Below are 14,943 nucleotides of genomic sequence, written 5' to 3'. Positions count from 1 at the left end.
GGAAAAACATTGCCTGGTCTGATAAGTCTTGATTTCTACAGCTATTTAGGTGGTAGTAGGACCAGAATTTGGCATAAACAACATGAAAGCATGGATCCATCCTGCCTTGTATCAATGGTTCAGGCTGGTGGTGGTGGTGTAATGGTGTCTGGGATATTTTCTTGACACACTTTGTGCCCCTTAGTACCAAATGAGCATCGTTTAAACGCCACAGCCTACCTGAGTATTGTTGCGGACCATGTCCATCCCTTTATGACCACAGTGTATCCATCTTCTGATACTTCCAGCAGGATAACGCACCATGTCACACAGCTCAAATCATCTCAAACTGGTTTCTTGAACATGACAATGAGTTCACTATACTCAAATGGCCTCCACAGTCGCCAGATCTCAATCCAATAGAGCACCTTTGTGATGTGATGGAACGGACAAATCTGTAGCAACTGTGTGATGCGATCAATATGGACCAGAATCTTTTCTGAGGAGGTTTTCCAGCACCTTGTTGAATCTATGCCACAAAGAATTAAGGCAAAAGGCGGTCCAAATGCTATGGATTAGTAACCAAGCTATGCATAATTTTTGACCAATCTATTTTTTAATGGAAGACAGGGATTAGAGATGCGCGGATGGGCTATTATTTCATCCGCAACCGCATCACAAAACTCATCATCCGTCCGCCATTCATGCGCACCAACGTTTTTGACCAATTTTCAAAACCGCACCCGCCCGCCATCCGCTGATTGGTGTATACATATATTTTTCATTTGATTGGTTCAACCGCCCGCCACCGGCCCGAATTTAATTAAAATATACATTTTCGTCACGTCATCCGCCCGATCCGCGGTTTATCCGCGGCTGTAACCGCCAACCGCGCATCTCTAACAGGGATCTATATAGCTGTTGTTATCTATGGTTGAGGAAAAGGATTTTTGGTAACCATTTGAAAGAAAAAAGACAGCACTTTGTCAGGCTTCATGCAGTTATTATTGATATCACCACAAATATTCAAACCATATAGCACATCACAGTTGAACTTGCTAACATTTTTGTACAAAGAGTAAAAATGCTTAACTATGCTTAAGACCCCCCAAAAAGAAAGAAAATCAGTTTTCTGTACAGACAAATATTTTTTATCAGCATCTAAAAGATAGGTATTTCATTTTAAGAATATCCGTCCAAGCATGAATTCATTACAAAATTTCACTAAACTGTCATTCTTTAAATTAAAAAGAAAAGTTTTTCTGTACCCACAAAAACGTTAGGCTACAGAACGCTACCTAAATGGTAGGCATATAGCAATTCCATCTGGGAAAAAAGAAACTGAAAAGAAAATACAGAAATAACACAGCAACTTTAGTAATCCATGGGTTCTACGATCAGTGATCAGATTAACGATCACAGCCCACTAAAAATCAATCAAGAAAAATGTTTTAATACTTCATCAGAACCACAGGAACCTTTGAATACTTGAATATTTTCACAACACATCCTGGCTGATCTGCTACAATGACAGTCACTCGTGTTTTTTTGCTGCGCTCCCTCACCAATTTCAACAGATTCTTGTAACCATGCTCAGCTTTGGATCTCAAGGCCACTAGGTGGAGTCAGTGGCTTTAATGGAGGCTCATAGAGAGCTGGGAGAATTTAAGGGTTCTCCACTGCATCTCTCCAGCCCTTTTAAAAGATCAACATGTTTTATGTCCATGAGTGTATCCCAGAGGGAGCAGGTGAGTCCATGGATGGGCAGCGCTGGTTACAGGATGGCACAGAAGAACTTCTTCTCCCTGAAGGGGTTCTCGGACGCAGGCACAGGGGACAGCAGAGGATCCTCCTTAGCATGGGCTTCGCAGTACGATGTCAAATCTGCTGCTGCTTTGGAGACCTAATGTTGATGCATGTAAACACATACAGTCACCAAACAATGCTCACTGTGTTTTCACTCCTAATCAAGTTAATGTGTTTATTTGGATTCATATTCTTCTCACCTTTATCCTGTCAATATTGGCCTCCATCTTGAGCTGCTCCACCAGTTTGCGAGCCTGAGCAATGCTAGCAGTGTTGTTGGTGGCCATGAGGCTTCCGGTTCAGGCCTGTTGCACTGACACAGATGGAAGAACAAATTCAGTCAATTTGACAAGACAAATATGGATGAAAGAGTGTGTCTGTGTGCTTTAATGCAGGGGTTTTCAAACTGGGGTCCAGGGGGCTGTGAAAAATGTCAAATAAATAAATAAATCAGATTAAAAAATGACTGAAGTTGACATTATTGCTTGCTGTTTCATTCCACTTTCAATACACTGGTCAGAAATGAATTATTGACCAATGTGAATTATTGACCAATGAGACCAAAAGAGGTGTGTGAACTTATTTTCCAGATAATATTTTTAAAAATCCTTTTAAAAATGTATCACGGTTTCCACAAAAATATTAAACAGCACAACTGCTTTCAACATTGATAATAGTAAGAAATGTTTCTTAAGCACCAAATCAGCATATTAGAAATATTTCTGAAATATATATAAAAGATAGTTTAAAAAACACTTTTTAAAATAAAAACATTACTTTAAATTGTAATATTTCACAATATTGCTCTTTTTTTTACAGATTTTTTGATTAAATAAATGCAACCCGTGGTGAGCATAAGAGACTTATTTCAAAAACATTTAAAACCTTACTTAATCCAAACTTTTGAGCAGTAGTCTATTGTTTTTTTCACCCATATTATATATACTCTATTCTTAGAAGGTAGTCCCTTGTAAGGTGTTTGGTGGTTAATGCCATTAAAAAAAAATCAGAAATCCTTGCTCTAGAGTATAATGACAGTGATAGATCATTGTTTAGGCTGGTTAGATGTGGTTTGCTGGTAAACCAGTATGGTCTTTTCTTATGAACCCGGTTCACCAAAAATCACTGATTCTCTACCTTACTTCCTTCCAAACTGTCTGCCCACTATTTAGACTCCAAACAAACTCCATATTCATTCAAAGTCTCTCAGAGAGGGCCACAACACAGTTAATGGCTAAAAAGCAATATAAATATTTTTGCTTGTTTGTATTTTGATTTCCTCACAGTTTTACAGTCATCAATAATGAATTTAATTTAAATTAAATCTATGTATATATAGAGGTACAGGATAGAAAATAGTAGCTATAAAAATGATAGAAGTCAATATAGTCCCCACAAGGATAGAAAAAGCAAACGCATGTGAGTGCTTCTTACATATTTATGTAGCTCTGCCATATGGGTATTGATAGCACACTGTGACACACCTGTCATGACTGTGAGCTCAAAGGCCTGTGGTGTTTTGGAGTTTTTAATCTCACTTGGCCCTCCTGCAGTGAGGTTAAACACAAAGGCCCGCTGCTGAGAGTAGACAGCAGGGGGCGCTAGACTATCAGCTGTCACACTGACCTCATTCTAGGTAACGAGCCCAACCCAGCTCACTGAAAGAGAGCCGAAACTTCCTATCCCTGGCCAACGTCTAGCATTATTTACTCCTCACCCACAAGACCCACCTTCCCTTGAGTGTTTATAATGTGAATCTAATTAAATATACAATTGAAAATGAGAGGAAACTCCAACTTGGCCTGAAGAAAACAAGTTCATCATGGCCTATTAACTTTCCACTTGTAAACCAATTAAGCTCGCAAATGTAGTCAGTATCTTGACATCCAAATGTTCATTGACAATGTCCTCACTCTTATAACATTATCTACAATTATATTTCCTGATATTATTACATTATGTTTCAACAGTTAATGCATTATTTTGTATGCCACTGAAAAAAGCCTTATCAGAGAAAGAAGGGAATAAGTAACTGTAAATACGGTTATGCTTAGTAAAAGGCAAAGGATTTTGCATTTATTCCACAAAATAATGAGAATCCAGGCTCCAATTTTCTGAGAGGAGCAGCATCTTCATCCTCAGCTCCTGGTAATCTGTTGTAAAGACTGTTTCATTAAACCTAGTGACCATCCCATGCCTCTTTGCAATGGACCTCAGTTGCTAGGCAACTGAGATACAGAGCGATCCGACAGCAATGAAACGTTCCACTCCTAAAATCAAGGATGGAGCTCAGCTCACCAAAGGCAACTTTAGATTGGGGAACCCATACATCTTAAGAGTTCAGAGAGGGGACAGCTTCAGCACACTGCCTACCTCTGTAAATCAGGCCTAAAGAGACATTTACAGCCAGACAAGGAACATCAACACAAATCCAGGGTGGAGTCTGTGTTTAAAAGCCATTTTAGATTGCAGTCCCTATTCGTCTTCCGGGAGCTCAAAACTTTACCTTATAGGGGGTCAGAGAGAGGAGGGGATTAAAACTCAGGAGGCAAAAGGAGAATGTCAGTGATAGGAAAGAGAACAGCGCCAGACAGTAACTTGAAGAGTGTGTAGCCTGCTGATATACAGTCCGTGCGGTATGTGATGAACTAGAGGCTCAGAGATGTGCTGGAGACATCTATCGCCAGTTAACCCATTACTTTGCACCTAATATAGCATGCGCATGACATCACCATTTTCACACCTTTTTTTTTTTTTACTTGCACTTTGAAACCCGTTTTCAGAAGTTTGCGTTTTTAGGCCCCCAAACATTGTTGTGTAAATGGACGGCCAAAACTGCCAAAAAAAAAAAAAAAAAGGCATTAAATGTTTTCAGTTTTTAGTTAAATGGTGTTGTGTAAACAGCCCCTGTACTATAATAGTGAAAAAATAAGATTTGCTGTTAAATTAATAAAATGTCTAAAGTCAGAAATGATGGGATTAATTGCAATTATTTTAGCAGTCCTAGTTTTTAACTGGAAAAAAATATATCTGCATATCATTTTGTGGGGGGAAAATGCAATTCTCCATAAAATTCTATATTCTCTATAAAACTCCATAAAAATTAAATAGACTTTATTTTCAGTTTTATATATCTAATATGACTTTTATAGTGGGAGGAATTTTTTTTTTCAATAATTAGTTAATTTAGTATATAAAAATCTAAAAGTACAATATGAGTGTCACATGTATGTTGGTTTCATTGTGTTTTGGTTTAGTTGTAGTTCCTGTTTCCTTTGTTCTCATTTTCCTGCCACTAGTTAGTTTCCATGGTTCCTTATTAGTTCACCCTCTTCTGTTGGTTAGCTTTCCTAGTGTATTTAAGCCCTTGGTTTTCCTCAGTTCCTTGTCTAATGTTAACGTTGTGTAATAGGGTGTAGTGCTTTGTTTCACTCTGTGTTTAGTATAAGTTTAATCATCTTCCTGCGGGCTCTCTTGGATTGCTGCAGCTTAACTGTGACAATGAAAGGCACTTATCAGAATCAGAAAGGAATTTCAATTATATAATTACATCGTCAACTTTTGTTTCGTAAAAACATGTTTAAATTTTGTTCGCATACAGTAGTATAAATAGCTGCCTTTCTACTTTAAGAAGAGCCATTATATTTGGGGGTCCTTGGCATTGAAAATGTAGTATATTTAGTGGACCGATCACAGCTATGCAATAGCCAGTTTTCACTGTAACTCTTTGACTTCAAAAATAAATATCTCTATTGATTTGTTCATCAGAAGACCGTTAGGGGTCTATAAATCGGCATGTATATATTTGAAGAGGTACAGGGGGCGCTCATTTAATTTGTATCCCCAGAGAGTGGGCCATATGTGTGCCATTTACCCAAGCCGCATTTCTACAGGAAGGCCAGCAGGGAAATGGAAGTGCCACTGCAGGGAGCATTTGAGAAGTCTGTTATAATGTAACACAACAAGAATAATCAAGGTGTAATATCGAGTCTCCCTGGGCTGAAAAAAGGTTCTTCCTAACAGAACATTCTAGAACAGAGCAAAAGTGTGAAAATGGATGCCTTCGGGCCTAACTACAAAAAACACAGCGCTATGAAATTTGAAAAATGGCGTGAACATTTATAAACCCAAAACATTTATCAGCGCATGTGTCTAATAGCAAGTATCACCCTAGTAGACTATCATGTTTTAGCACTGCAGCGGGTGATATACAGTATGCATATCTGTTCTCTTTTTACATATTTTCTTTCTGGTTCTCACCTTATTTTTGACTCTTTTGTCCTTCTGCCCGTTTTTGTATATCTTCAAAAGTGAGTTCACCTCCTGTGGTGTGTCTTCAGCCTCTGTTGAGAAAGGAAGCCATGCAGTTAGAGTCCATATGTTCTATATCCCGGTTGCAGCTCAAGGCCTTTTGCAAGTGTTTGTGTGCATGCGTACAGCGTGTGCATGTGCTGGTTGAAGGGTTTAGAATGTCACACCTTTCCCAGACTGTTTGCAGTGAGTTACAGTCGAGACCTGACTGAAGTTTATCTTACGTGCCTATACAAAAAGCCCAGCCTGCACAATCGAAACAAAAACAACACGACTGACTTAAGCGTGATGATAACACATTCAGTTGATCGATATGATTCTTTTTGTAAAAATACAGCAGGGTTAAGTAGAACTTTTAAGAGTACGGATTGCTGTATTCACATCCCACCTTCTCTCTTTCTCTTCCTCTGTCTGTCTCTGTCAGTGTGATAAATGTGCCAATTACTCTGCTGGAAAAGCTCTGCAGCAGCAGGGAATTCCACTATTGTGAATCATTTCCACCCAGAATGTTCCAGCAACAATTCATCTCTCCACGTCTCTTCGGTCTTAGTGGACACAGCACCACCAAATCATTTAAACAACATTAGGGTGCACCGCAAGTTGGTAGAAAATGAGTCACTATTTCTTCAATACTTTGTTTTTGAACAGAATTAACACACTCGCAAGTAGTTTCACTGAAGGTAACATGACTGTGATAACGAAGGAATGAGGAACAGTAGCCTCACACTTTAATATAAAACTGCGGTCACATGTCCACCTACGCATATGGTCAAAGCTACTAGCTCGCTGCTTGTTTAATGGCATACTTTTACTAGATGCTTTGGCTGTCTCTTGACAACATTCAAAGAAATAATAATTATCTTAATAATTTATTGTATGGAAATAGTTGATGAATGTATGAAGTTGGTCTCTCTAATGCTTAATGGTGATGAATATGGTTCTTTTCTTCTGTATTTTGACGTACATTCGAGTAAAATGGATTATCGAAAAGAAAAAAAAATGCAGGGTGGGGACTTGGTATAATTCATTGGGTGTTAATTGAATGGAGGCAGATCTGAATGTGAGGCTTGCAGTCAACTGTAAGAAAGGGGTCTTAGGCAGGCAGAGAGACCATCTTTAACCAATAAAAAACATCTTATACCAGATATAAGATAAAAATATACCAGAAAGCATCTTTGGCTGGATTAAGAAGTTGTCAAATGTTTGTAACTGACACAGGGCTTGTCTAACTCTACACCAACAATAGGCTACAGTCAATGTGAATTGTGTTCACTTCACACCCAATTTTACTTCTGTAATGTGGAACGCATTTCCATGTGAAACAGGACATTCAACAAGCACAAATGTAGAACAGGCCTTGATTTTATTCATTGTGAATTGATTGAATTTTGAAAAGTCAGCTTACATACATAGGCTACTTGAATGAATGCAAGTTTTTTTTTAACACCCAAGTAGCTATTTATCTATTGGTTAACATTATCCACTGCATGGCCTAAATAATTTTTTTTTTTTTTTATGAAAGATTATGAACACAATTTTTTTTTTCTAAATACAGAGAACATATTAATAAAGTAAACAGGGTCAATTTTGACTTTAACATTACACCAAACTTAGATAAAAATGAAGTTTCTTTCTGCAGCAACGTGTGTCTAAGATTTACTCGTTGGAAAAAACGCAACTCTGGCAACATTTCATTGCTTTTGCACGCTTCAATTATCTTCTTCTTGCACAGTTAATGGCGCTAAAAGGATGTTCAGTTTTCTCTGAAAGAGATGAACATGAATCTGTCAACGTTTTATTACGTTGGTTGTTGTATGTATCGTGTCATTTCGGAAATTAAATGTCCGGTGAGCTGCACTAAACGGTTAATGCTATCTATAGTGTAAAACAAAAGCAAATGTGAGATACAAATGCATTGGTTGAAGCAACAATCTTGCTTTTACAAGTCTTTATGAGCTCTTTTAACGTCGCATCGCAAGTACAATGCTGTACCAGGTGAGCAAATTTACTACATCAGAAAAACCATGTATTAGCTTACAAATCATGCACTATGGTAAAGGTGTCACAACATAGTATTGTGCAAGAATCCGTGCAAAAATAACACTTTATTAATCGATAATCTGCTCCTGTAATCACCATTTGTTTGAAAAGGAATAATTAAGTTGGGGTTTCACTGCCACTAGTGTTCATTTCAGCTGGAAACAGCAGCGAATAGGTAGGCCTACGCTTTTAGAGTTTTGCAGAAAAGAAGTTGCGGGCACATTTTTCCAATGATCCAAGGTTGTAACATTTTCTCAGCTGTCACAATCTGTGTGTTTAGTTTCATTTTCATGGACCTTTAGTTTGTATTCCTCAGTTACTTGTTTCCTGTGTTTACTTTGTTAATAGTTTCTTGCCAGGCATTAGTTGTCATGGACATTCATTCAATCATCACACCTGTTTGTTATTTTGTCATCATCATTTCTATGTATTTAAGTTCCTCTTTGTGCTCCATTCAGTTGTCTGGTATTGTTGTGTTATACATGCTGTCACGTTGCCTTTCTTCATCTGGATTACTTGAGTTTGTTTTTATTCAATAAATCTTTTGTTTTATTGAACTATTCATCTTTATCATCTGGACCTAAACGTTACACTCTCCAGGCCTCAGTAGACACTGGCCAGTTTAATAATTTATCCATTGAGCCCCAGATGCTAAAGAGAGAGCGTTTGTGTGTGTGAGAGAGTGAAAGAAAGAGACAGATTTATAATGTTTTTTTCTGGTTTCACTCCAGGGGTCCCATAGTAGACACTGACCCTGCCACCAGGGGCCTCATTAATAAAACATGCGTACGCACAGATTTGAACCTAGTGTGCCAGTCATGAAATGCGTCTCTATAGCGGGCATTGTGTTTATCGTGCAATTTACGTGATACGCAGTTTTCGCGTGCATATGAAACGCACTTTATTGCGCGTATTTACCCCATACCACTAATCCTACCCAAACACGATCGTACCATAATCCTACCCAAGGGATTTAAGGTGCGTAGGCTATCATATGCACGTAAAAACAAATTTTCGCATAAATTGCACGATAAATACAAAGTGTGCTATAGAGACGCATTTAATGAGATCGGGTCGAGTGCATACGCTAAGAGTATGTTTAGCCTACATGACGGCGATGTAGCCTACTGAAAATGGAAAAGCTTTTCCTTTGCTTTATTCGCGTAAAGACAACAACGTCGTCAAAATGATCCCCGTTCACACGAATCCGCAAAAACGATTAAAAACCAGTAGCCTATAGTTGGCGATGTCAATTTGTAAAAAACACTACATGCCTATAGACTGAACATGTCATTTGCATGTGGATGACGTCACCGGTTTCACAAATTTGTGTGTTTGTGGTTTACACGTTTTCAAATACTGGCACTTTGAAACCCATTTCAAAAGTTTGTGTTTTCAGGCCCCCAAAACATCGTTGTCGTGTAAATGAATGGCCGAAACGCAAAAAAAGTTTTACGGTGTCATGTAAATGGCCCCTAGAATCCATGCCAACATTCAGATTGATTAAAATTATCTTTGACATGGAAAAGTGCTTGCACCAAATCAGGGTCAAAGCAGACAGAGAGTCAGAGTAGGCTACAGGTATTTGGAATTCTAAGCAATTTTTGCACAATTTCAAGATCATTTGCGATTTATACATTTCACATCTGGTAGAGAAGAGTAGGCTACGCACGTTTTTTCTGCGTACGTTCTCTGAATCACACGTTCACACATTCGAGAAATGATCGTAAGATCAAATGTAGGATGGTTTCTTCGCAACATTTTATAAATGAGGCCCCAGATCTCAAGACTCAAACCATGTCCGTCATTCCCGTTTCTCCGACGCCTAACATCTGCCACACATTGCAGAGTCTGTCAGCATAATCAAAAACCTCCCATGTAAATTTGACACAGCTTTTCAGCTTTAAATATGAAATGTCTGTGATTCTGTCTGAACTATACGTATTGCTCTATGGTTTGTTTCCTCTGGTGTCCGGGTCTGTTCTCATGCAAGATTCAGTCTTATAAACAGAAGACTATAGTAGCCTCCCCTCATGTGTTATGAGTTAGGAAAGCTAGGCAATTCTCCATGAACTTAGGCTAACACTCATTCAATATTCAAAAATGTCTTCTGACTTTATTTCTTTCATTGTGAGTTCATAAAACACTATCTAAACTGAAACTTAAATACAGGATGAGATCGTTCAGGATTATCAAGACTTGTGGTTTTTAATGAAACAGGAGCTTGTGTGTGTTTACAGTGGGTTAAAATGACTTCCTGCAGAATCTGCCACTTAGCCAAGAACAACACCCAAGGTTCCCGGAGAGTTAACACTATTCCAAACATCCGGATTGCATTCTCTACTTTCAACTTAATTTCAAGTCATTTTTTAAAAATGTACTCGCATACACAGTTCTTAGTGTCCCCTTATCAATAAATACAAGGCTTTTTCCTCACTGAGTTTTCAGTTTCACAGAAGATATAAAAGTAGCCATAATGTAATGTATTATACATAACTTTATTTTCCAAACACTTTTATAGTTTTATAAACACTTTTAAGTTATAAAAAAAAGTTTAAAAAAAAAGTATAATGACTCTCTCTCTATAAATATACATACAGATCAATTATTTACATATATCTATGTACCAATATAACCAACTAATAATTACATAGATATATGTAAATAATTAGTTTTGTGTAATGTATGAACATTGTTTACTGTGATCTTTTTTTAATAGTCTTGAATTGATCATATTTGCACAATAAACAATTGTTTGTATTTGAATGCCAAGCGTTCTTGGATATTATAGTTAATAAAATGAATAACATTTTCAGAAATTATAGCAAATTATAAACCTAATAAACATTTTTTTTTAAGAAAACTGTTCTATGAATATTTATTTATGTTTGTGGACACACACACCCATCGGACAATTATCTTATTAAGTACTGGATATCTTCATGATAAAGGTTCAACATTACATAAGATGCTGTGAAATCCTGATTGCCTGATAAAAAAAATAAAATAAAAAATAAACAAAAATTAAAAAGCCTACCGAAGCATCAAGTATGACACATAAATTCAAAATGTATCTGTGTTCGAGTTTTACAATGAGTTTCCTTTGTTCCTTTTTCCACTTCTAGTTAGTAAGTCACCTAGGTTACTCATTGTTTGATTATCATTTGCACCAGATGTTCATTTAGTTGATTGGTTTGCTCAGTGTATTCCGTCTGTTCATTGTCAGTTATTGTCACCTGTTAACTTGGTTGTTCTGTTCGGTTGTCTTGTTCTTGGAGTTCTTTTGTTAAAACAAAAATTGCTGCATTTAGATTCTTTTCTCATCATTTCAACGATTCTATGACTCTAACAAAGTACTATTAAAGCATTCAGATTAGAAACACTAATTTCTGTGATTATAAGCTCTTATAAGAATAATTCCATGCACTGAACACTGTTTAATGTATGTGAGCTATATAGTGCTAACCAGAGTTCAGCCTGTCATACCGTTGAGCGGAACGTTCCGCAAGAAAGAGCACTGTTCTAGAGTCATCATCAAAATTCTCTGGGGACTCCTGGGGGATTCCTCTCAAATATTCAAGCCCCTTTCTCCTTCTGCCATTTCTCCATCTCTCTCTCTTTTCTCTCTTCAGCATCTTCTCCCACCCCTCCCCCATGCTCTCCTCCACTTTCATCCCCCCATCTCCGGCAGCATTTACCCCAAACAGATGCTCGATGCTCCTCATACATACACCTGACCAAAAAAGGCATTTCTGCTCTACATTACAGTGCGTTAAATTACTAAACCCTGATCCGTACAAACAAACACATCCTCTTGTAAATCACAAGCAAACATATTCGTCCCCAGAGCAATTTAAGACTGATTTAGACTGACACACATGCAACGGCTGAGGACAAGCCGTGCGTCCATGCAAGACTAGTCAGATAGAACAAACACACCCATCTACACAGTGGAAAAAACACTACACATTTGACAATAATCCAGTGCAGGAGTACACAAAAAAACTCAAACATACATGATAAAAGAGTATTTTTTTCTAAATAAAAAAAAACATGAAACGAAAATGATTTCATTTAGACAGCTTGCCCCACTGACACATTCACGCCTGTCTATCTGCACACAAATCTGTCTGTGCCTACATGAAAAAGATTTTCTACTCACCTCTTTCAGTGTGTGTAGAATCTTAAATAACACAAGAGCAGTATGTAACAGTAGCACACATACACTCCTTGTTCTGACACTCTGGCACCCACACTCACACACACACGCGCTGCTACACTGCCCCAGCTGACAGCCTTCCTCTCGCTCCGCCCATCAACTAGTGGAATCGCTCAGGAAGCCAGCTGAAAGCCACTTCCTCTTGCTCCCAAACACTCACAAAGACATTGTCTAAAACGAAAAACAAGATTATTTACCTGCTGCTGCCACCCCAGTCAGACCATAGTGCTGTGATTCTAGTGTGTTGGTGCTGATGCACACCAGTGTGATATTTCTGCTCTCTGCTCTTTGGCTCCTGTGCATGCATGTGCAGCTCCGCACAGAGGTTCTTGCACCGAGCTGACAAGGAGCACAGATAAATATCCACAACTGCCCCTCCCCCAAAGCATGTGTATGTGTGTCTAAAAGAAAGAGAGCGAGAAAACCTCCCTTTCAGAGTCATTGTGCACACACACACACACACACACACACACACACACACACACACACACACACACACACACACACACAGCCTGAGCTCCTGTAATCAAAAGCTTAATCTTCAGTCTCATATTATAGCGACAGAAGATTAAAAAAGGAATTGCAACTGCAACTCTTCAGTAAACACACATACACACAGTTACAGGGCAGGCTGAGGTGACGATGTGTTACAGGATTGCAGATGTGTGTGTGTAACTTTTGCTATTCTATATTAGGAAATTTAATAGTCTGGTGTGTCTCTTGAGACAACTGAGTCTAGGTTTGTCACTTTGGGATCCCCATGCATACGTGTACTGCAAGCTGAGCATTGCTGGTCACCAGCATATGTTGTGTTTTGGATGCTGGTCTTTGGCATTGGGAGGCTGCTGTGCTGTTGTCTGCACCAGGCCTAGCTTGCCTAACTAGCTTGAGCAGCTTGAAGCAGCCAAAGTGTTGTAGACTCAAAATTGTGTTTTTATTTTTTTTTTTATTTTTTTTTTTAACTCTATAGGGGATAAACAGGCTTTCATACTTTTCAGAAGGGTACATACTGTTCAATGGTTTGAAATCTGTATTTTTCAATGTTTTTGAAAGAAGTAGCCTATCTTATGCTCACCAAGGCTGCATTTATTTGATTAAAATACAGTAAAATATTTTACAATATTTTACCAATTTATAATAACTTTTACATTTATAATACATTTTCAACTTTTCAATCATTTTCAATGCTAATATATTTTAAATGTAATTTCTTCCTGTGATGGCAAAGCTCATTACTCTAGTCTTCAGTGTAACATGATCCTTCAAAAATCATTCTAATATGATGATTTGCTGCTCAATAAATATTTCTAATTATTATCAATGTTGAAAAGAGTTGTGCTGCTTAATGATGCTACATGTTCAGTATTTAGCTTTCAAGAAAAATAAAAAGATGAATTCTCAGTAGATGGATCAGTATAATAATTTAAAAACGAATTAAGTAAAAGTGGAGTGATTTGGGATGAGCCATTGTGAGAGAGGTAGAGCGTTGGTTGGGCTGAACAGCTTTAGAGGAATTAATAGAATTCATTTATCTGTGATCTGATTACAGAGATTCATTATGTGAACTAATGGAATTATCTCACGGAGTTAACCTTTCGGATTACTCACTAAAACATAGGCTAATTTCATTAATATTCCCATACATCAACATCACCACAAAAGACTGCGTTCAGTGAAATAACAAGTTATTATTTAGAGTTTAAAAATGCAATTGAGGCTGAGAGAGAATATGCGTATGTGTATGTGTGTGTGCATGATTTCAATTCTAATTTGAAGCCATCTGGTGTCTCCAGTAGCTGCTTGCCTGCCCCACTGCCCTATGGGATTACCATGAGGATGTCAGTGAAGAGCACAATCACCCTGATCTCAACACAAACTCCCTGCACAAAGATGTTAATCAATCATTTATACTGATGTTTTGTTTGTGCACTCAACAAAGACTGAATTTGACATGAACACTTGTTCTAACGGATAGTGGACAAATAGAAATAACTGCCGCTATGGCTTTGCATTCAGGTCAGTGATTGGCTGGCTTCATGAACTGAACTAAAATGACAAACTTTTACACTAGAGATCAATATCATACTTTAAACACATGGAATAAAAGATACAGCACTATTCAAAAGTTTGTGGTAGGTAAGAAGTCTCTTATGCTCACCAAATCTGCATTTATTTGATCAAAAATACATTATATTGTGAAATATATTTATGCAATTTAAAATAACTTTTGAATGGTAGTTTACGTTTCAAGTTCATCTGTCACATTTATACATCTTTAGTAGTGAAATATGCTTTCTACAAACCCCTACATTGTGCACTTAGTCTGTGAAAATAATATAAGATATATTTACAGACTAAAAATATAGTTTTTAAGGAAAAAAAGCTTGAAAGAAATGTACCTCAACTAAACAGAGAGGGCATAAGTGTTACATAACGAAATATTCTAATGTGCAAAGGGTAGTAGATATGTCATATGATTGATAACTATAGTGCAAACGTGTCACACTGCAGTCAACACAACAGATGACACAGCATGATTCAACCAAGTACATCATCTCTAAGACAAGGTATTATAACATCTTGATGCC

The 14,943-nt window shown here is 37.6% G+C and overlaps 1 protein-coding gene across 4 annotated transcripts; it reads right to left on the bottom strand.

Annotated features, from left to right (window-relative positions):
* Positions 1–1,474: 1,474 nt before the first annotated feature.
* On the bottom strand, positions 1,475–12,978 carry gng2 (guanine nucleotide binding protein (G protein), gamma 2). 4 transcript variants are annotated; one of them, XM_079855899.1, is made up of 4 exons: positions 12,553–12,978; positions 6,046–6,128; positions 1,986–2,098; positions 1,475–1,882 (listed from the first exon to the last, which is right to left on the bottom strand). In XM_079855899.1, exons 3-4 carry the CDS (start codon positions 2,070–2,072, stop codon positions 1,754–1,756), a joined length of 216 nt encoding a protein of 71 aa, XP_079712025.1. In that variant the 5' UTR covers positions 2,073–2,098; positions 6,046–6,128; positions 12,553–12,978; the 3' UTR covers positions 1,475–1,753. The 4 variants fall into 4 exon arrangements, with proteins under 4 accessions (XP_079712025.1, XP_079712027.1, XP_079712024.1 ...); XM_079855901.1 differs by having other exon boundaries at positions 1,986–2,090; positions 12,553–12,858; XM_079855898.1 differs by lacking the exon at positions 12,553–12,978 and adding an exon at positions 12,299–12,450.
* Between the last annotated feature and the right edge of the window lie 1,965 nt (positions 12,979–14,943).

This window comes from Squalius cephalus (genome assembly GCF_949319135.1).
Source record: "Squalius cephalus genome assembly, chromosome: 21".
Classification (NCBI taxonomy): domain Eukaryota; kingdom Metazoa; phylum Chordata; class Actinopteri; order Cypriniformes; family Leuciscidae; genus Squalius; species Squalius cephalus.
This window is presented reverse-complemented; position numbering and strand designations above follow the sequence as displayed.